Source organism: Hypanus sabinus, chromosome 29, assembly GCF_030144855.1.
Source record: "Hypanus sabinus isolate sHypSab1 chromosome 29, sHypSab1.hap1, whole genome shotgun sequence".
In the NCBI taxonomy this organism is placed as follows: Eukaryota; Metazoa; Chordata; class Chondrichthyes; order Myliobatiformes; family Dasyatidae; genus Hypanus; species Hypanus sabinus.
In genome coordinates this window covers 10,711,553-10,732,245 of record NC_082734.1, presented here as the reverse complement: position 1 = coordinate 10,732,245, position 20,693 = coordinate 10,711,553, and the positions used below count along the sequence as shown (strand labels likewise).

The window sequence follows — 20,693 nt, the reverse complement described above, 5'->3', positions numbered from 1 at the left end:
GCACCATCACAAACTCCCACACCACACCCTGCCCACAACCCTGTGATTTCACTCTCTGAGACTGATGTGACAGCATCCACCTGGGGGGGGGTGTGAACCCCCAGAAGGCATCCAGCCTCATTTCTCACTTGGAATTTCCATCAGCAAGAGCCAATGATGCACGACCAAACACAATCTTAATGTGGACAAATTTGATATCTAACTTAAAAGACCTTCTGTTAAAATAGGAATGCTCTGTCTGCGTATGCACCACTATTCAGTTGGTGGGTGGAGGGGAGAGGGGTGGGGGGAGAGAGAGGTAGAGGGGGGATGGTGAGGAAGGTTGTGGGGTGGCTGGGTTAAACAATCAAAATGTAATTGGCAATTGGTTCTATTGAATGTAATTTGTTGGTGTTGCAATAAAAAGTTAGTAATAAAAGAAAAAGAAGGCATCCAGCCTAACCAGTGTACCTTGCCAAGTACTGAAGACCTGTGCTAATCAATAGGCAGGAGTGACAGCTTTAACCTCTTCAAGCAGGCTTCAGTTATACTGGTACCCAGGAAGAACATGGTTAACTGCCTCAATGACTATTGTCCAGTAGCACTTACATCCACAGTGATGAAGTGAGAGGTTTGAGAGGTTGGTGATGAAACCTATCAACTCCTGCCTGAGGAGTGACTTGGATCCACTCCAATTCCCCGACTGCCACAACAGGTCCACAGCAGATGCCACTTCATTGGCTCTTCACCCAACTCTGCAACATCTGGACGGTGGAGATACACACAATAGGATGCTCCTCATTGACTACAGCTCGGCATTCAATGCCGTCATCCCCTCAAAACTAGTCAAGAAACTCCAAGACCTTGGCCTCAATACCTCCTTGTGCAATTTAATCCTCGATTTCCTCACTTGCAGACCCCAGTCAGTTCGGGTTGGCAACAACATCTCCTCCACAATCTCCGTCAGCACAGGCGCGCCACAAGGCCGTGTGCTCACCCCCCTGCTCTACTCGCTTTATACCGTGAGGCTCAACACAGCTCCAATGCCGTATTTAGGTTTGTTGATGACACCACTGCTATAGGCCAAATCTAAGGTGGTGATGAATCAGCATTTGTGAGAGAGAGTGAAGATCTGGCTGATTGATGCCACCACAACAACCTCTCACTCAATGTCAGCCAGACCAAGGAGCTGATTACTGACTTCAGGAGGAGGAAACCAGAGGTCCATGAGCCAGTCCTCATTGGAGGGTCGGAGATGGAGAGGGTTAGCAACTTTAAATTCTTTGGTGTTATCATTTCAGAGGATCTGTCTTGGTTCCAGCACGTAAGTGCCATTACAGAGAAAGCTCAGCAGTGCCTCAACTTCCTTACAGCTTTGCAAACGTTCAGCATGTCATCTAAAGCTTTGATCAACTTCAACTGGCGAATGGTGGAAACTGGTTGTGTCACGGCCTGGTGTGGAAACACCAATGCCCTTGAACAGAAAAGCCTACAAAGAGTAGTGAATTCAGCCCGTTCCATCACAGTAAAGCCCTCCCGACCACCGAGCGCATCTACAAGGAGCACCGTCTCAGGAAAACATCGTCCATCATCAAGGACCCCCATCATCCACCATGCTCTCTTCTTACTGCTGCCATCAAGGAGGAGGCACAGGAGCCTCAGGTCCCTCACCACCAGGTTTAGCAACAGCTATTACCCCTCATCATCAGACCCTTGAACCATCGGGGATAACTTCACTCAACCCCAACACTGAACTGATTCCACAACCTATAGACTCACTTCCAAGGGATTCTTCATCTCATATTCTTGATATTTATCACTTATTTATTATTATTATTATTATTATTATTATTATTATTATTATTATTATTATTATCATCATCTTTCTTTTTGTACTTGCACAGTTTGTTGACTTGTCCATATTGGTTGTTTGTCTGTCTTTGTTGTGTGTGGTTTTTCATTGATTCTAATGTGTTTCTTTGTATTTACTGTGAATGCCCACAAGAAAATATATCTCAGGGTTGTGTATGGTGACACATATGTACATTGATAATAAATTTACTTTTAACTTTGAATTCCTTGCCACAAATGGCTGTGGAGGCCAACCCTTCCCTAACCCTTCCCTCCTACATAGCCCTTTATTTTTCTATCATCCATATGCTTATCAAAGAGTTTCTTAAATGCCCCTAATGCCTCTCTGCCACCCCTGGATGGGTGTTCCACACACCCATCACTCTGTGTGCAAAGACACTACCTCTGACATCCCCCCCACCCCATACTTTCCTCCAATTGCCTTAAAATTATGCCCCCTCGTATTAGCCATCTCTGCCCTGTGAAAAGTCTCTGGCTATCTGCTCTATTCCTCTTTTCACCTTGTACACCTCTATCATGTCATCTCTCATCCTCCTTCACTGCAAAGAGAAAAGCCCTAGCTCGCTTAACCTACCTTCATAAGACACACCCTCTAGTTCAGGCAGCATCTCGGTAAATCTCCTCTGCACCCTCTCTAAAGCTTCCACATCCTTCTCATATGGGGCAACCAGAACTGAACACAATATTCCAACTGTGGTCTTACCACGGTTTTATAAAACAACGATATTACTTCACGGCTCTTGAACTCAATCCCCTGACCAACAGAGGCCAATGCGCCTTCTTAACAGCCCTATGCTTCTTAACAGCCCTATGCTTCTTAACAGCCAAATGCGTGGCATTTGATAGGGTGGTTCATTTTCCAACTGGGAAGCAGTCTATTCAGGCCACTGTCTCCACACTGGTGGCTGTCTCCATGCCAATCTCCTCCCACACCTCTCCATCTGGCCCCATCACCATATCCCTCCATTCCCACCGCTCCCAATCCCACACCCGCTCAAAGGAATCCATTCAACCCATCACAGTCCCGTGGAAGAGAGGATTTGGAGAAGACTGTGGGAGCTGGGAAAGCAGAATGAACAGTGCTATAGATTCTTGGCAGGTCAGGCAGCATCTGCAGAAAGAGTTCCACATTCTCCCACAGTCCAGTGAAAAATTCCCACTGATTGCCTTTCGGGCTTTTGAGTTAATTTGTTAAATCCATGATGTGACGTGGACATGCCGACTTCTGTTCCAAACCCACCTCCCCTGCTCCACCCACCTGAATACCTGAGTGAAAGGGAAAGGTTTAATGGGTTAAGACTTCATTCCTTGGAGCACAGAACAATGAGCAGGAACCTTATAGAGGTATACAAAATTCTACAGATATAGATAGGACGAAGCCATGCAGGCTTTTTTTCCCCTTGAGTTAATGAGACTAGAATTAGAAGTTGTAGATTTAGAATGAAAGGTGAAATATTTATGGGGAAACCTCTTCACACAGAGGCTAGTGTGAATGTGTTTGCAGGTAGCAGGTGCAGGTTTAATTGCAACATTTAAGAGAAGTTTGGAAGATGCATAGATGGGAGAGGTTTGGAGAGACGTAGGTAGATCAGGTCAGATTGGACCAGATGGGCCAAATGGTCTGTTTCTGCACTGTAGTATCCTATTGGGAATTGGATGGTATCCCACCACATTCACACCTTATAGATGGTGGAAAGGCTTTGGGGTCAGCCACAAGGTAGCTAGCTTCCAACATCCTATTGCAGCTAAAGTATGTAAGTGGCTAGTACAACTGAGCTCCTGGTCTTTAGACCGTAAGACCATAGATGCAGGAGCAGAATTCGGCCATTTAGCCCAACCATTTCATCATGGCTGATCTACTTCCCTCTCAACCCCAATCTCCTGCCTTCTCCCCATATCCTTTCATGTCCTGACCAATCAAGAATCTATCAACCTGTGCCTTAAATATACATATAGACCTGGCCTCTACAGCTGCCTGTGGCAAAGAATTCCACAGATTCACCACTCTCTGACTACAGAAATTCCTCCTCATCACAGTTCTCAAAGGACATCCCTCTATTCTGGGGCTGTCCTCTGGTCTTAGACTCTCTCACCACAGGAAGCATCCTCTCCACATTCACTCTACCAAGGCCTTTCACCATTTGATAGGTTTCAATGCGGTCATCCCTCATTCTTCTGAATTCTAGTGAATACTGGCCCAGAGCCATCAAACGCTCTTCATATGACAAGCCGTTTAATCCTGGAATCAGTTTCCTGAACTTCCTTTGAACCTTTGCGTCTCCCTAGAATGTTGGGGGTACTGGGATCTCAGCAATGCAATTGAACATCAAGGGTAGGTTGTTGGGCATGGCATGGCCTGTCACTTGCATGGCAGAGAGGTTACCTCCTTCTTATTGGCATAGCCTGAAAGTTCACGAGATCTCATTGCTTGCAGGCAACTTGCAGATAGAACTGAGCATAGTACAACCATCCGCACTTGGGGCCTTACGGTGGAAGGAGTGTCATCAATGAAGCAACTATTGATTATTTGGGCTGAGGACATCAATCTCAGGAATTCATGCATAATGTCCTTGGATTGGGATGACAGACACCTTTGCTCCATCCACCACATAAGGCAGGATTTCCATCCATTTCAGTTCTACTTCCCATTCCAATTCTAAAATGTCAGCCCGTGGCCTCCTCTGCTGCCACAATGAAGCCGCGCTCAGGTTGGAGGAGCAACACCTTATAATCCATCTGCGTAGCCTCCAACCTGATGGCATCAACATCGATTTCTCGAACTTCCGGTAATTGCCCCCCCCCTCTTCTCCTTCAACTTTCCCCATTCCTGTTTCCCTTTCTCACCTTATCTCCTTACCTGTCCATCACCTCCCTCTGGTGCTCCTCCCCCTTCCCTTTCTTCCACGGTCCTCTATCCTCTCCTATCAGATTCCCCCTTCTCCAGCCCTTTACCTCTTCCACCAATCAACGTCCCAGCTCTTTACTTCACTCCCTCCCCCCTCCCATTTCCACCTATCACCCGCCACTTTGTACTTTTTTTTTTACCTCGCCCTCCCCCCCCCCAACCACCACCTGATGAAGGGTCTCGGCCTGAACCGTTGACTGTTTACTCTTTTCCGCAGATGCTGTCTGACCCGCTGAGTTTCTCCAGTAGCTTGTGTGTGATGCTTCGGATTTCCAGCATCTGCAGACTCTCTTATATCTGTGATTTACTACAACCATCCAAATTTCTTACATCACATCTCCTTCCCACCCACCTATCCTACTCCTCACCTGATCTCACCTATCTTCTGCCACCTTGGAATCCTCCCCTTCCTTCCACCTTCTTATTCTGGCTTCTGTCCCCTTCCTTTCCAGTCCTGATTAGATTAGATTAAACTTTATTGTCATTGTGTCAAGTCCAGATACAAAGCCAATGAAATGCAGTTAGCATCTAACCAGAAATGCAAAGGATAGTGTTATTTACAAAATATCTGCGAATAATAAGTAAGTGCTACAGCACACAAATATAAAAGTACTGAGACAGTCCAATATGGGTGCAATACTGCTTAGCGCTTTGATGGGAGGTTCAGCAGGGTCACAGCCTCAGGGAAGAAGCTCTTCCTGTGCCTGCTGGTGCAGGAGTGGAGGCTCCTGTAGCGCCTACCAGATCGGAGGAGGGTAAAAAGTCCATGGTTAGGGTGAGATGCATCCTTGATAATGCTTTTCACCCTAAAGGGTATCAGCACAAAATGTCAACTGTTTATTCCCCTCCATAGATGCTGCCTGGCTTGCTGAGTTCCTCCAGCATTTTGCGTGTCACCGTCTCATTGGGCTTGTATACAAACTTGGCTTGTTGCGCTAACTCGGCTAACAGCCACTTGACTCAGCGGTGAGAAGGCCACCTTTCATAAACAATATACATTTAGTGTCTTCAACCAAACAAGAAGGCTGTGATGTTCCAATCAAAGAAACCCCAATTTGAGTGAATGCTGTCCATACAAAAATGTTGGTGGCCAGTAATAACAGATCATACACAGTATAAAATTATAAAGAAAGTATACTTACAAATTGAAGTTTTATCATTGAACAGTTAATAGGAAAAAGAAAAAGGCCCATTACAGTTAAACTACACTAAATGTGCACATAATGTTGGAGTTCATACCGTCCAGCGCCGGCTTTAACCGTTACACACAGCACTGAGCCCACAGTCTACATGGAAGCACCAGCCACAGTCCAATCTTCTCCTGGAATCCACCTTGAACAAACTGGCTCTCTCTCAGGAGTATTGGCCCTTCCTCCTCGGAGCCATTCGTCTGCACAAAGCACTTTGTGCGGCAAGTACTCCCCTTTGTTATGTACCTGTGACACGTGACAGTGGTGTACTTGTCACGTGACAGGTGTTGAAGCTATACTGGACTTGAAGTAATGGTCTTGTGATGGTGGAGTGATGTCATTTTACCCCCAGTAGAGGTCATGCGACAGGTTTTTTTTACAGGGTATAAAAGGAGGACCCCTCCCTGTGAGGAGGGGCAGTTCGTGGCTGGATTTGCCATGTTGACTTTATGCCACTGCGTGATTTAATGTGATGACGCAGTTTAGTTGAAAGATGGAGTTTTATCTAATGCCTAAAGTTTAAAAGGTCATTGCCAGCAGTTTCTTTATAATACTGCTAGTTGAGGATCAGTGGAGAGTGAAGATCAGAATTCGGGAGTTAAAAGATCGAGGAAAGTCGATCTCGACGGTGAAACAGGTTCGACCTTGTTTGATCCTCATTCGGAAGGAATTTGTTGACTGTGCTCGTGTTAATCCCTGTGAAATAGCAGAAAGGATTGAGTACAGTGTTGTAAAGGAAAGGTCAGCTGTTTCATTTTCCATCTTCGTAAATTCTTCGTGGGAAAAGTAGTTCGACTGGAAATTGCAGCAAAATGACGTGAAAGAGAATTTAAATCGTCTTAAAAAGTCTCTCCCTTAAATGGACTGTAAGCATTTTGAACTTTTGCAATACTACGTTGAAGAACTGTTTTTGCAACATCACTTTAAGAACTGTTTAAGCTGCTGCACAGCAGCTGATTTCCGGTTGCGTGAGTGGTTTGTTTACTTTTGGGGGGTTTGTTTTTCAGTGTTTAATAAACGTGTTATTTGTTATAAAAACCCCTGCCTCACTCTTATATTTATTGTTGCTGAATCCGTAACACCTTACAACAGCATTCTGCGGCATCTCCCCTTCTGTCCCGCTCCGTAGCTCCCGTCAAAAGCCCCCGAGCAAGACTACTGTCTTTCAGAAAACTTTTCCCCACAATCCTGATTGGCTGACTCACATTCCCAAGCCGAACAGCAGGGCTTCTTACCAAAACCGAAACATTCTACCAGCAGGACATGCAAACCTACAGCATAGCGGTAGAAATCTTAACCAGGACATTACTTTGAAGGCCAATGTGCCAAAAGCTCTTTTTACAACCCTATCAACCTGTGAAGCCGCACAGAAATTATGGATCTGCATTCCCAGATCTCTCTGCTTTACCACACTCTTAGCTCCCTAACATTCACTGTGTTAAGTCTCACACAGGTTTGCGCTCCCAAAGTGCAACACTTCACAGTTGTCTGCGTTAAATTCCATCTGCCATTTTTCAGTCCATTTTTTCCAGCAAACATACAAAATTGCCCATGGACTGGCATGTTTAAGGGGCACAATAGTCACAGGGGTCTGCGAGTTCAGTAGAACACCCCAGAGAAATCCTGGCATCTCAGTGAAGCAGGATTCCCAAAACAAGAGGGGTTTTAGGAACTTTAGGACAAGTGCATGTAAGGCAGATAGAGAAAATGAAAACAGTTTCATTTAATCACTGCTTATCCTGTGTATAAGTTTCCAACGAGAATAGAAAGAGGAAGGTGGACCTTGTAGTTATCTAACTTGGACCAAAACAGGAAGTGCTACAATTAAATCAGGGATTATGCCACAAAGCAAAACTATGTCATTTTACAGGCGTCAGCAATTTCAATCTACACAGAGCTCTCACGATATCTGTTATTCTTTCTCAAGCTGTGGATGTCGCCGGCAAATCCTGGTCTGGCTGGCCATCTTTGCCAGGGCAAGTGACAAGCAGTGGTCATGGATCACTGAAGTCTGCTTGTCAATGATCCCCCCCCACCCCCCGCCACAGTTCGACAGTGTGGGGGAGTTCCAGGGTTTTCCCTGAGACACAGTGGTATCTGATCGTGTGGGGATGGTATATCTGTCACTGCCTGGGTGTTATACTGACAGATGGGGCAACTTCCTGAGGCCCGAACACCTTCCAACATGGAAGAAAACCAAGCCTGAGAATCAAGGGTTAAGAAAATCATGAGTCCAGCAGGTTAAGCAGATGGGGGTCTGTCTAATCATACTAATTAGCAACAAGTCCTGATAGAAATGAAGAACTGATAATGCACAGGTGCAGCAAGTCCTGATGGTAATGAAGAAGTGATAAACTACATATGTTGTGCATAAGGAGGAACCCTTAGCCCTCAAGTCTACATGTCTAATAGCTTGGTTTCTTCTAATTAATGGGGAACTAATTCAGGATGTGGGGCACCATGTCTAATTTTGTGTAAGGTGTGCAAGCATCCCAAACTTTGTCAATAAGGTCTGAGCAGGAACTATTGACCTCGGAGAACTGCTAAATTGCACGCATTTTAAAGGATAAAATACCGTGTTCGTGCTCACTTTGGCAGGGTCCTAGTTAGCTCTCCGTGATCACGCAATAAAGTAACTAAACCAGATACCGGGGTCTGTGTCTTTATTTAAGCCTGATCGGCAATAGTAAATGTTTCCTACAGTGATTCAGAAAATCCTACTAAATATACCATACCGAAGACCCCTATCCCTATCAGCATGGAAGATTGAATATAGTCAGAAAAACAATGAAATGTCAACTATTTGGTCCATATGACACATAACAGTGTATTTTCTAAATGATGAGACACTGGGAAGCACTGATTTTCAAAGGGATTTAGGGTTCCTTAAACATAACTTAGCGTGTAGCGGTTAGCACAACAGTATCATAGCTCGGGGTGCCGTTCAGAGTTCAGTTACAGCGCTGTCTGTAAGGAGTTTGTACGTTCTCCCCGTGACCGCGTGGGGTTCTTCCGAGTGTCCCTGTTTCCACCCACGGCCCAAGGACGGTTAGCGAGTGAACTGGTCGTTGTAAATCGTCCTGTGATTGGGCTGGTGTGAAAAAGGTGAGTCGCTGGGCAGCAGGGTTTGTTAGGCCAGAAGGGCCTGTTCCTCGTTGTGCCTCGAAATAAATAAAAAAGAATTAATCTGATTGAAGGTCAACAAACTAACTTAGCCAGCAATCAGAAACCCAAATGGTATACGGTGAACATGGAGAGGACGTTTCCTATAGTGGCAGAGTCTGGAACCAGAGGGCACAGCCTCAGAACACAAGGGTATTAGAACAGAGAAGAGGAGGAATTTCTTTAGCCAGAAGGCGGTGAGTCTGTAGAACTCATTGCCACAGACGGCTGTGAAGGCCAAGTCATTAGGTACATTTAAACTGAGGCTGATAGATTCGTGATTAGCAAGGGCATCAAGAGAAGCGAGAAGAATGGGTTTAAGAGCGATAACAGAATCAGCCATGATCAAGTTACACTGCTTGCTTTTGCAATATCTAGTCAGCCAAGCATCTTCCAGCAGCAACACAATGGTTAGGGGGCTCGGACCAAACATCAGAGTGGGGAAGAAATGCAGGCTGAGTGAAGTGGTTGTCGGTTGATCTGAGTCTCCTGGGACTTCCACGCACGACAATCTCCAGAGTTTACAGAGAATGGTGTGAGAAACAAGAAAAAGCACGGCATCCAGTGAGCGCTGCGGGGGGAAAACGCGTCGTTAAATAGAGAATTCAGAGGAAAAGGGCCAGACTGGTTCAAGCTGACAAGAAGGCGACAGCAAAACCTCGCGTTACAACAGTGGCGTTGTCCGAACGCACAGTCTTGAAGTGGACGGGCTACAGCGGCAGAAGACCATGAACATAAACTCAGAGGCCACTTTGTTAGGTACAAGAGGGCCTTAATAAAGTGGCCATTGAGTACTTACACCCCCCCCCCCCATATCATGATATTAATGTGTCTTAACCTTCACAGATTTCTCCATAGTCAGATTGAAACTGGTGTTTGTTGGAGGCTGGTTCTCGAATTGGCGAGAAATCAGGACATCTACATCAGCGCCCCTCCCCCAGCCGGTCGAGCAAGGAAGTTTGATGAGAAACGCAAACTTTAGTGATGAGGTGCAGAATGTTTCAGGGTCCGTGTCGGCTCAGAAGCCAGCTGCCCCTGGAGATCGAAGTGCCGACTGAGTAATCGGGTTGCTGGGGACCGGTCAGAATGTCGCCTTTCTCCGGAGCAGAGCTGCTGGCGAGCTTTCTGGTTCTTTTAGTCTGGAGGGAGGTGCCGGCGGTGAGCTGTTTGGCTTTCAGAAACTGTATAGGATTGTATCTTCAGAGGCACTCCGTCAGCTGTGTAAACCAGGGTATCTCAGAGCTGGCCACGGCTGTTTCGGACATCCCCTCCGACACCAGGGTTCTGAACATTTCCGTCAACAAGATCACGGTTTTGCCTCAGAGGGGACTGGAAAGACTGGTGTCTTTGGAGTATCTGAGGCTTGACCGCAACAAACTGAGCTGTATCGAACGGCAAGCCTTTTGGAATCTCAGCTCCCTACGAGAACTCAACCTGTCCCACAACTATCTGGAGTCTCTACATCAAGACGCGTTCACATCCCTGTCCAACCTCACCAGCCTTAGCCTACAGCACAACAAGCTGAGGGATCTCTCCGGAGACACCGTCTTCCCCTTGAAGAGACTCCAAATTCTGGACATCTCCTTCAATAACTTCAGCAATGCCTCGTCTGTAATTGCAGCTCTGAGACGGGCTCATGCTTTGAGAACATTGCGTCTTCAGAACTCCAGAGTCAGATATCTGGACATTTCGACCAGTTTCCCGCCGCGACTGAGCCGCCTGCTTCTCGCCGACAACCCGCTCTCCAGATTCCGGGCCCCCGCCGGTTTCTTTGCCAGCATTGACCACCTGGACTTGTCCAACTGCAGCTTGTCGCGAGCCGAGAACCTCACCTCGATCAACTTGTCCGGTGTCCACTCCCTGAGCATCGGGCACAACCCCCTGGCACCGGCCGAGGTGATCGAGGCCGTGCGGAACATCAAGGCGCCGCTGACAAACATCACCCTCAGCGACTTCAATCTGGAAAAGGACCAGCTGCGAACTCTGCGGGATCTTGCAGAAGAGGGGGATTCGGTCAGTCACCCTGGAGGGCAATAAATTCAAGGATGTGAAGGGGGTCTTCAAACGGTGCAATTCAATATCATTTCTGGACATGTCCCACAACAAGATTAGAACGCCTGACATGTTTACCCGTGGGGGAGCCCCCAACGATCTACAAACTTTAATACTGGATCATAATGTCATTCGAGATATCTCCCTGTGCGCCGGGGGTCCCGGCGGAAGGCAATGTAACTCGACCGCCCCTTGCCTGGGGAAACTGCGTTACCTCTCGTTGAGGTACAACCGCATCTCGGCCATCATGTCTCATGCGTTCCAACAGGTTCCCAACCTGGAGACTCTCTCTTTGGCCTTGAACGGAATCAACTTCATCAACATCTCTGCCTTTGCGGGTCTAAGTAAACTGAGGTTTCTATCCCTGACTAACAATGCAATCGGAGAAATCTTTCCCTCGACCTACATGCATGTTAGGAACTTGGAACACCTAAAGCTACGAAATAACAGGATTCCCATTATCTACAATGGATATTACTCCAACCTTTCCAGGCTGATCACGCTGGATTTAGGCGGGAATCATATTGTGGAGATTCAAAACGGAGGTTTTCAAGGGCTCCGATCTTTGCTAAGGCTCTACTTGGATAGGAACTGGTTGAAGGCTCTTTCGGCAGATATGTTTAGCGACTTGCAGTCGTTGCAAGTGTTAGATTTGACCCAAAACAAGCTGACCTTCGCGAAAGCGCCCGACCACTTTCAGCCGTTCCTTGCGCTGCGTAGCCTGCGCATGCTGAAGTTGCAACGGCAGGACGCCCCCAGCAGCATGATGCTCCCTCCCACCCTGTTCAATGGCCTGCAGAGGCTCCGGATTCTGGACATCTCCAACAACAAATTCGACACGCTGGACACACTGCCCCTCCATCAGCTCGGCGGGCTGGAAGTCTTGTACATGAACAACATTTACCAGGCCTTCGGGACCATGCACAGCAAGACCTTCGCCAACCTGGTCAACCTCCGGCTGCTGAGCCTCGAGAGCGCCGGCTTGGAGTCTATCTGGGAGGCTCTCTTCGAAAGCCTGGCCAGCCTCAGCACTCTACTGCTCAAGGGCAACAAGATCGGCGTCGTCAGGAATAAGGACATCCTTCAGCTGGGCAACCTCAGCTACCTGGACCTCCGGGACAACCTGTTCGCCTGCGTGTGTGAGAACCTGTGGTTTCAGCAGTGGGCGGCGAAAAGCGAGGTGCAGGTGCCTCTGTTTTACGGGTACTCGTGCGGGGGCCAAGGAGAGAGAAAATTACTGGCGCAGTTTGACAGATTGATCTGCAACAACGGTTTCGTGGCGTTTTGCGTCAGTGCGCCGGCCATCTTCGCCTTTGTGGCGACGGCTCTGCTGTACCACAAAGGGAAGTGGAGCTTTTATTACAGCTACTACCTGCTCCGTGCGTGGGTACGCGAGAAACAGTTGCAGAGGTCGCACAGCCAGGGCCACCAGTACGACGCCTTCGTGTCCTACAACTCCAAGGACGAGGGGTGGGTGTTCGACCAGCTGCTGCCTCACTTGGAGACCGAGGGACCTCCGTTTCACCGTCTTTGTTTCCACCACAGGGACTTTGCGGTGGGCAAGCCCATCGTGGAGAATATCGTCGACGCCATATACAACAGCAAGAAGACGCTCTGCGTCATCTCCAAGAATTACCTTCAAAGCGAGTGGTGCTCGATGGAAATGCAGGTCGCCCTGTACAGGCTCTTCGATGAGTACAGCGATGTCCTCATCCTGGTCTTTCTCGACGAGATCCCTGGCCAAGTGTTGTCCTCCTACCATCACCTGCGGAAGCTGCTGCGGAAGAAGACTTACATCAGTTGGCCCGCTGACGACGCGGCCCAGAGGCTGTTTTGGGCCAAGCTGCGGAACGCTCTCAAATCAGACCGCTCAGCTTCGGGGAAACGGATGCACCCGCTCATCCAGCACGAAAGCTTACTGTACTAAACCCTTAGCCCAGGTGCGTTACACTGACCGCGACGCGGGCCCAAAAAATTAGCCATTGGCCTTTCACCTCCAGATCTGTTCGGGTGGGTGGGTGGGGAGGGGGGGAATAGACCAAGAAGATACCCCACCGTTTCACACTGTCGTTCCTTACTTCAGCTTCGGCAATTCCTTCTGCGCGACCGATCTCCAGATTTATACCTCCTCAATGTGTAGAAATAAGACCAAACGACATAGAAGAGGAAAAGGCCATTCGGCCGGTCAAGTCTGTTCTGACTTATTATCCCTCTCAACCCCAATTCCCCTGCCTTCTCCCCGTAACCGTTGATGCCATTGCCAGTCAAGAACTTGTCGACTTCCGTTTTAAATACCATTGGCTGATCTCATTATCTCGGTTCAGGATAATTCCCCTGCTGTTTTAGAATCCCAACTTATCAAGTTGCTACATCAATGCAAACAGAACCCCAAACCTTCTCCCCCCTTAAGTCGCCACCTCCAACTTCCTTCCCAAAGAAAAGGAAGTCAGGTTTACTCAACCCGTGACCACAAATCAACCCTTTAGAAAATGTAGAACTTCCTCCCATGATGCTGCGCCGGTCTAATTTAATTGGTATTCAAACTCCTCACTAATCCGCTCATATCTGCTCACACGATGTCCATCTCTTCTCATTTCCTGGACATATCTATGAGCCTCTTGAACACCTCTGCTGAACTACTGCCCTAAGCAGCATATTCCAGGCAGCCACTGCTCACAGTATAACACAACCTCCCTCACACATCTCCTGTGAACTGGACCCCAGTCACCTTCAATGTGCATGCTGTCTGGTTTTAGACACTTAGAACATAGTGCAGTCTAAAGGGAAAAAAATAATATGACTTAATTCCTTAGAACATTGAAGACTGAGGGAGATTTGACACAGGAAATCAAAATAATGAGGGGTATAGACAGGGTGAATGCAAGCGGGCTTTTTCCACTAGGTTGGGTGGGACTACAACCAGAGATCGTGGGTTTTAAGGGTGGAAGGTGAGAAGTTTAAGGGGAACATTAGGGGGAAACCTCTTCACATGAGGTGGTGAGAGCGTGGAACGAGCTGCCAGCACAAGTGGTGCGCGCGAGCTCCATTTCAATGTTTAAGAGAAGTTTGGATAGGTACATGGATGGTAGGGGTATGGAGGGCTGTGGTTGATGGGAGTAGGCAGTTTAAGAGGTTCTGGCATGGACTAGATGGGCCAAAGAACCTTTTTCTGTGCTGTACTTCTCTATGACTCTATGACAAAGGAACAGTCCATTTTGGCCCACAATGTTGTGGATAAGTAATTGAACTAGCTATTAAATGCCAAACTACACCCTTCTGCCCAGTCAGAGTCCAAATCCCTCCATTCTCTGCCCAGCCACCCTAAAATGCCTCTGTCATATTTATTTACACTGTGGAATGGGGGAACAGATATGTTAAGACCTCAGACTAAGTCAGGAATCAAAAGGTTGAGCATGGTGTAACTATGTCCTGAGCTGCTCCTATTTCAATGCAAGTACTGTAAGAAAGGCAGAAAAGCTCAGGGCATGGATCAACATGTAGAATGATGACACTGTAGCCATTAGTGGGACTTGGCTGCAGGAGGGGCAGGGCTGGCAGCTCAATACTCTGGGGTTCTGTTGTTTCAGATGCGACAGAATGGGAAGGATCAAAGGAGAGGGGTGGCTTTACTGGTCAGGAAAAAATGTCACAGTAATGCTCAGTCTGGATGAACTGGAGAAATCTTTAGTGAGATGTTATGGGGGGGGGGGGGGACTGAGAAATAAGAAAGGAACAGGGCTGTATTACAGACCACCCAACAATTCGCTGGATTTAGAGGAACAAATTTGTAAAGAGGTCACAGACTGTTGCAAGAAACATAAGATTGTTATAGTAGGTTATTTTGACTTTGACTGGGACTCTCATACTGTAAAAGGACTAGATGGGATAGAGCTTGTCAAATGTGCTTAGGAAAGTTTCCTTAATCAGTATGTAGAAGTCCCAACAAGAGAATGTGTGATACTTGATCTGCAATTAGGGAATGAGACAGGGCAGGTGACAAGAGTTTGTGTATGGGGAACACTTTGCATCCAGTGACCACAACACCATTAGTTTCAAAGTAAATCTGCAAGAAGATAGGTCTGGGGTGTGGGTTGAGACTCTAAATTGGAAAAAGGCCAATTGTGATGGTATCAGAAAGGACCTGGCAAGTGTAGATTAGGACAAGCATTTTTTGGCAAAGATCTACTTGGTAAGTAGGAGGGCTTCAAAAGTAAAATATTTGAGAGTATAAAGTTTGAACTTTCCTGTCAGAATAAAAAGTTAAGGATAGCAGGTTTAGGGAACCTTGGTTTTCAAGAGATATTGAGGCCCAGATTAGGCATGTAGGAACAAATGAGAACACTTAAGAAAGAAATCAGGAGGGCTAAAAGAAGACATGACATTGCCCGAGCAGACAAGGTGAAGGAGATTCCTAATGGATTCTACAGATATGTTAAGAGCAAAAGGATTGCAAGGGACAAAATTAATCCTCAGGAAGATCTGAATGGCAATCTATGTGTGGAGCCAAAAGAGACGAGAGAGATCTTAACTAGATGTTTTGTATCTATATTTACTCATGAGACAGACAGAGAGTCTACAGAAGTGAAGGGAAAACAGCATCAGCTTCATGGACCCTGTACAGATCATGGAGGAGGCGGTATTTTCTCTCTAGCGGCAAATTAGAATGGATAAATCCCCAGAACTTGACAAGGTGTTCCCTTGGACCCTGTGGGAGGCCATTGCAGAAATAGAAGGGGCCCTAGCAGAGGTATTTAAATCATCCTGAGCTACAGGTGAGATACCAGATGACTGGAAGATAGCTAATGTTGTTCTGCTGTTTAAGAAAGGCTCTAAAAGTAAACCAGGAAATTATAGGCCAGTGACATCAGTAGTGGGAAAGTTACTTGAAGGTATTCTAAGGGACTGGCTATATGAGTATTTGGATAGGCATGCACTGATTAGGGATAGCCAGCATGGCTTTGTGCATGATTGATCATGTCTAACCTATCTCATAGAGTTTTCCGAGGACGTTATCAGGGAAGTTGATGAAGGCAAGACATTGGATGTTGTCTACATGGATGTTAGCAAGACATTTGACAAGGTCCGACGTGGAAGGGTAATCAAGAAGTTACAGTCGCTCGGCATTCCAGATGAGGTAGTAAATTGGATTAGACATTGGTTTTGTGGGAGAAGCCAGAGAGAGGTGGTAGACTCTCTGACTGGAGGCCTGTGACTAGTGGAGTGCTGCAGGGATCGGCGCTGGATCCATTGTTATTTGTTATCTGTATCAGTGATCTGGACGATAATGCGGCCAGCTGGATCAGCAAATTTGTGATAACACCAGGATTGGGGATGCAGTGGGCAGCAAGGAAAACTGAGATCTGGACCAGCTGGAAAAATGGCAGAAGGAATTTAATGTGAACAAGAGCGAGGTGTTGCATTTCAGTAGGTCTAACCAGGGTACATCTTCACAGTGAGCGATAGGGCACTGAGGAGTGTGGTAGAACAGAGGAATCTGGGAATACAGATCCCTAATTCTTCGCAAGTGGCGGCACAGGTAGATAGGGTTGTAAAGAAAGCTTTTGGCATATTGGTCCTTATAAATAAAAGTATTAGGTACAAGGGTTGTTGAAGTCGTATAAGACGTTGGTGAGGCCTAATTTGGAGTATTGTGCGCAGTTTTGGTCACCTACCTACAGGAAAGATAAGTAAGGTTGAAAGAGTGCAGAGAAAGTTTACAAGAGACTGGAGGATCTGAGTCTTAAAGAAAGATTGAATAGGTTAGGACTTCATTCCTTGAAATGTAGAAGATTGAGGGGGAAATTTAATAGAGCTGTACAAAATTATGAGGGATATAGAGAGGGTGAATGCAAGCAGGCTTTTTCCACTGAGGTTGGGTGAGGTGACACTAGTGGTCTTGGGTTAAGGGTAAAAGGTGAAAAGTTTAAGGGAAACATGAGGGAAACCTCTTCATTCAGAAGTCCATGAGAGTGTGGAACAAGCTGCCAGTGCAAGTGGTGCATGTGAGCTCGATTTCAACTTTAAGAGAAGTTTGGATAGGTACATAAAAGGTAGGGGTATGGAGGGCCATGGTCCCAGCACAGGTTGATGGGAGTAGGTAAGTTAAATACTTTGGCACAGTCTAGAAGGGCTAAAGGGCCTGTTTCTGTGTTGTATTTTTCAATGACTCAACGACCCCTGGCAGTGATTCAGCCCTTGGAAACAGATACTGTCTACTCTATCCATGCCTCTCATAATCTTATAAACCTCTATCAGATCTCCCCTCAGCCTCCGACGCTCTAGAAAAAATGGCCAAGATTCATCCAACCTCTCCTCGCTGCACATGCCCTGTAAACCGGGCAGCATCCTGGTGAACCCCTTCTGCAGCTCTTCCAAAGCCTCCTCATCCTTCCTATACTGACGAGACCAAAACGGAATCAAAATCTCCAGATGAAGCTTAACTTCCCGAATCTTGAACTCAATTCCTGGATCAATAAAGGCAAGCATGCGTATATGCTTTCTCCATCACCCTATTGATCTGTGCAGCCATGGAGATATGGATGTGGACCCTAAGATCCCTCCACACATCAACACTTCTAAGGGCGCTGCCTCTTTACAGTTGATCTCCCATGGTGTAACACCTCACATGTTGTCACGTTAAACTCCATCTGCTGTTTCCCTACCCACATCTGCAATGGGCTGAATGGCCTAAATCCTGCTCTTATGTCCTATGGTCTGTATTCCACTGTGTCAGTCTTCTGTGCACTCCACAATACCACCAATCTTCGCATCATCTGCTAACTTACTAACCCACCCATCTACATTCTTCACGATAGCGCAGCAGTTAGCGTGATGCTATCACAGCCCAGATTTTCAAATCTAATTTCGAAGCCGCCTGTAAGGAGTTTCCATGTTCCTCCCCGTGAACGTGTGGGTTTCCTCCGTGTGCTCTGATTTCCTCCCGCATTCTAAAAGCGTAGCAGATAGTCGGCTAATTAGCCTTTGCGAATTGTCCCGTGATCAGGCCGGGGTTAAATCGGTGGGTTGCTGGGTGGCCGGAAGGGGCTGTTCTACGCCGTATCTCTAAATTCGGTATTGTCCCGTGATCAGGCCGGGGTTAAATCGGTGGGTTGCTGGGTGGCCGGAAGGGGCTGTTCTACGCCGTATCTCTAAATTCGGTACTGTGCAAAAGTCTTAAGCACCCTCAACTTTTTTGTCTGGTTTCAGAGCCCAGATCTCAACATCGTCGAGGCTTTCTGGGGATATCTGGAGAGATAGAAGCAAGCAAGACAGCCAAAGTCTACAGAAGGACCGTGGCAAGTTTTTGAAGACCTACCAGATGATTTTCTTTTTTAAAAACTGCACAGCAGTGTACCTAAGAGAACTCATGGTTTTAAAGGCAAAGAGTGGTCACACCAAATAACAATTTGATTTTTTTTTACTGTTTACTGTTCTTTATAGAATATTTTTTCCATAAGATATAGGAGCAGATTTAGGGCAGTTAGCCCATCGAGTCTGCTCTGTCACTTCATCATGGTTGGTCCATTCTCCCTCTCAGCCCCAATCTCCTGCCTTATCCCCATATCTCTTCATGCCCTAACCAGTCAACTTCTGCCTTAAATATAGATAAAGACTTGGCCTCCACAGCTGCCTATGGCAACGAATTCCACAGATCCACCACTCTTTGGCTAAAGAAATTCCTCCTCATCTCCATTCTAAAAGGATGCCTCTCTATTCTGAGGCTGTGTCCTCTGGTCCTAGACTCTCCACATCCACTCTGTCAACGCCTCTTAACACACGATAGGTTTCAATGAGGTCAGCCCTCATTCTTCTGAGTTCTCGTGACTAGGGGCCCAGAGCCACCAAAACGCCCTTCATAGGACAAGCCATTCAATCCTGGAATGGAACAATTTTCATGAACCTCTGCTGTGTCAGCACATCCTTTCTAAGATAAGGGGCCCAAACCTGCTCACAATACTCCAAGTGAGGCCTCACCTGTGCTTTATAAAGCCTCAACATTACATCCTCGCTTTTAGATCCTAGTCCTCTTGAAATTAATGTTAACATCACATTTGCCTTCCTCACCACAGACTCAAGCTGCAAATTAACCTTTAGGGAATCCTGCACAAGGACACGGGAGGTCCAGGGAACGTGTGATTTCCCCCTGACATGTTTACATGGGTGGTTCCCAATACAGATTTGAATATGGACAGAGTAACTCATAAGGAAGAACTCAAGCTTTCTGATATGTTTGTTGTGCAGTCAAAAGTCTTCAGAACAAATCCCTTGGAGGAAAATTATTTTAAAGTCTATATTCAGAATAAAGTTCTGTAAGAGTCTTTAACTGTGGTGTTTTTACATACATGTTAATAATATACAGGGTAAATACATCTACAAAACATTGCGTGAAAGTTTGAGACAACCTCCGGCAATTTGTGATCCAATCCGGGAATCCACCTTCCCCCTCGTCTGGCTTCACCATATTCACCTCATCTGCTGGCTCGTATTCCCTCCCCTCCTCCCACTTTCTTATTCTGGCTTCTTCCTCCTTCTTGATGAAGGGTCCCGGCCCGAAACTTTGACTGCTTATTCCTCTCCATAGACACTACCTGATGCTGTATCCAGTATCCATCCAGTATTTTCCGTTTCGAGCAGCAGTGAAGGTCCTCCATCTCTGGCGGTGTTCAGGGCTTCCTTCATCGTGTCAGTAGCTTCTTCTTGCTTTTCACTACTATCAGTCATGCAAGTCCTGGGTGGAGACTCAGGAATACCGTCACACACGGATTCCTCATTGCTGCTTCCATCACAATTTTGTTTTACCAGCCAGGGTTGTTGGCCCTAAGATGAACCCCAGAACCGAGAGGACCAGTGGACCACTCTTAGTCTGGCCTCTACCCTTTGGCATGGGTGACCCTACCAAGAGCCAAAGCACGAAGCCCTGACTCCAGCCAACATCGCTCCCCGGGTCATTGAGGCACGCGAGCCTCCAAACTCTACGACCAGGCTGTGGTCCTCTTGAGAGACCCAACACTTTATCTCATCCTCATCAGGCAGACCAATGAGATCCCACTGTCACAAGTATTTGGGGAGCTTCAGCCAGACATTTACATAAGGGAACTTACTGTTTTAACCACAGCATGTTAACATATCTGACATAATATATATTATTTGTATATAATAACAGGACTTAACATATCTAGATATGCTCTATATAAAACTTGTACAACATTGATTTACAAATTAAGGCAGAAAGACTGCGTGACAGTCTCCGGAAATTTGTGATGATCCATTCCAGGAATCCTAAATTAATGGTGTACAACCAGTGTGGGACAGGTGGCAGAGAAGTGCCAGGGATGGGGGTGGCACTGGTGCAGACACACCCAACCCTGAGATACCAGGCATAGTCACTTGATTCAAAACAATTGGTTTATTGATCATTATAGAATGTCTCTCTGGTGCTTCCTGCTCCCTCCCCTCTCCCTTCCCCTTTTTCCCAACCATGATTCCCCTCTCCCTGCCTCTTTCCCACTCTCAGTCCACAATAAAGACCCAGA

At 46.8% G+C, this 20,693-nt stretch overlaps 1 protein-coding gene across 1 annotated transcript; it reads left to right on the top strand.

Annotated features, from left to right (window-relative positions):
- Nucleotides 1-10,067: 10,067 nt before the first annotated feature.
- Nucleotides 10,068-19,474, top strand: LOC132382971 (toll-like receptor 13). The gene is given in 3 exon segments (XM_059953589.1): nucleotides 10,068-11,087; nucleotides 11,089-13,100; nucleotides 18,367-19,474. Coding segments are annotated over 2 exon segments (2,892 nt in total). The 5' UTR covers nucleotides 10,068-10,194; the 3' UTR covers nucleotides 13,088-13,100; nucleotides 18,367-19,474.
- Nucleotides 19,475-20,693: the final 1,219 nt, after the last annotated feature.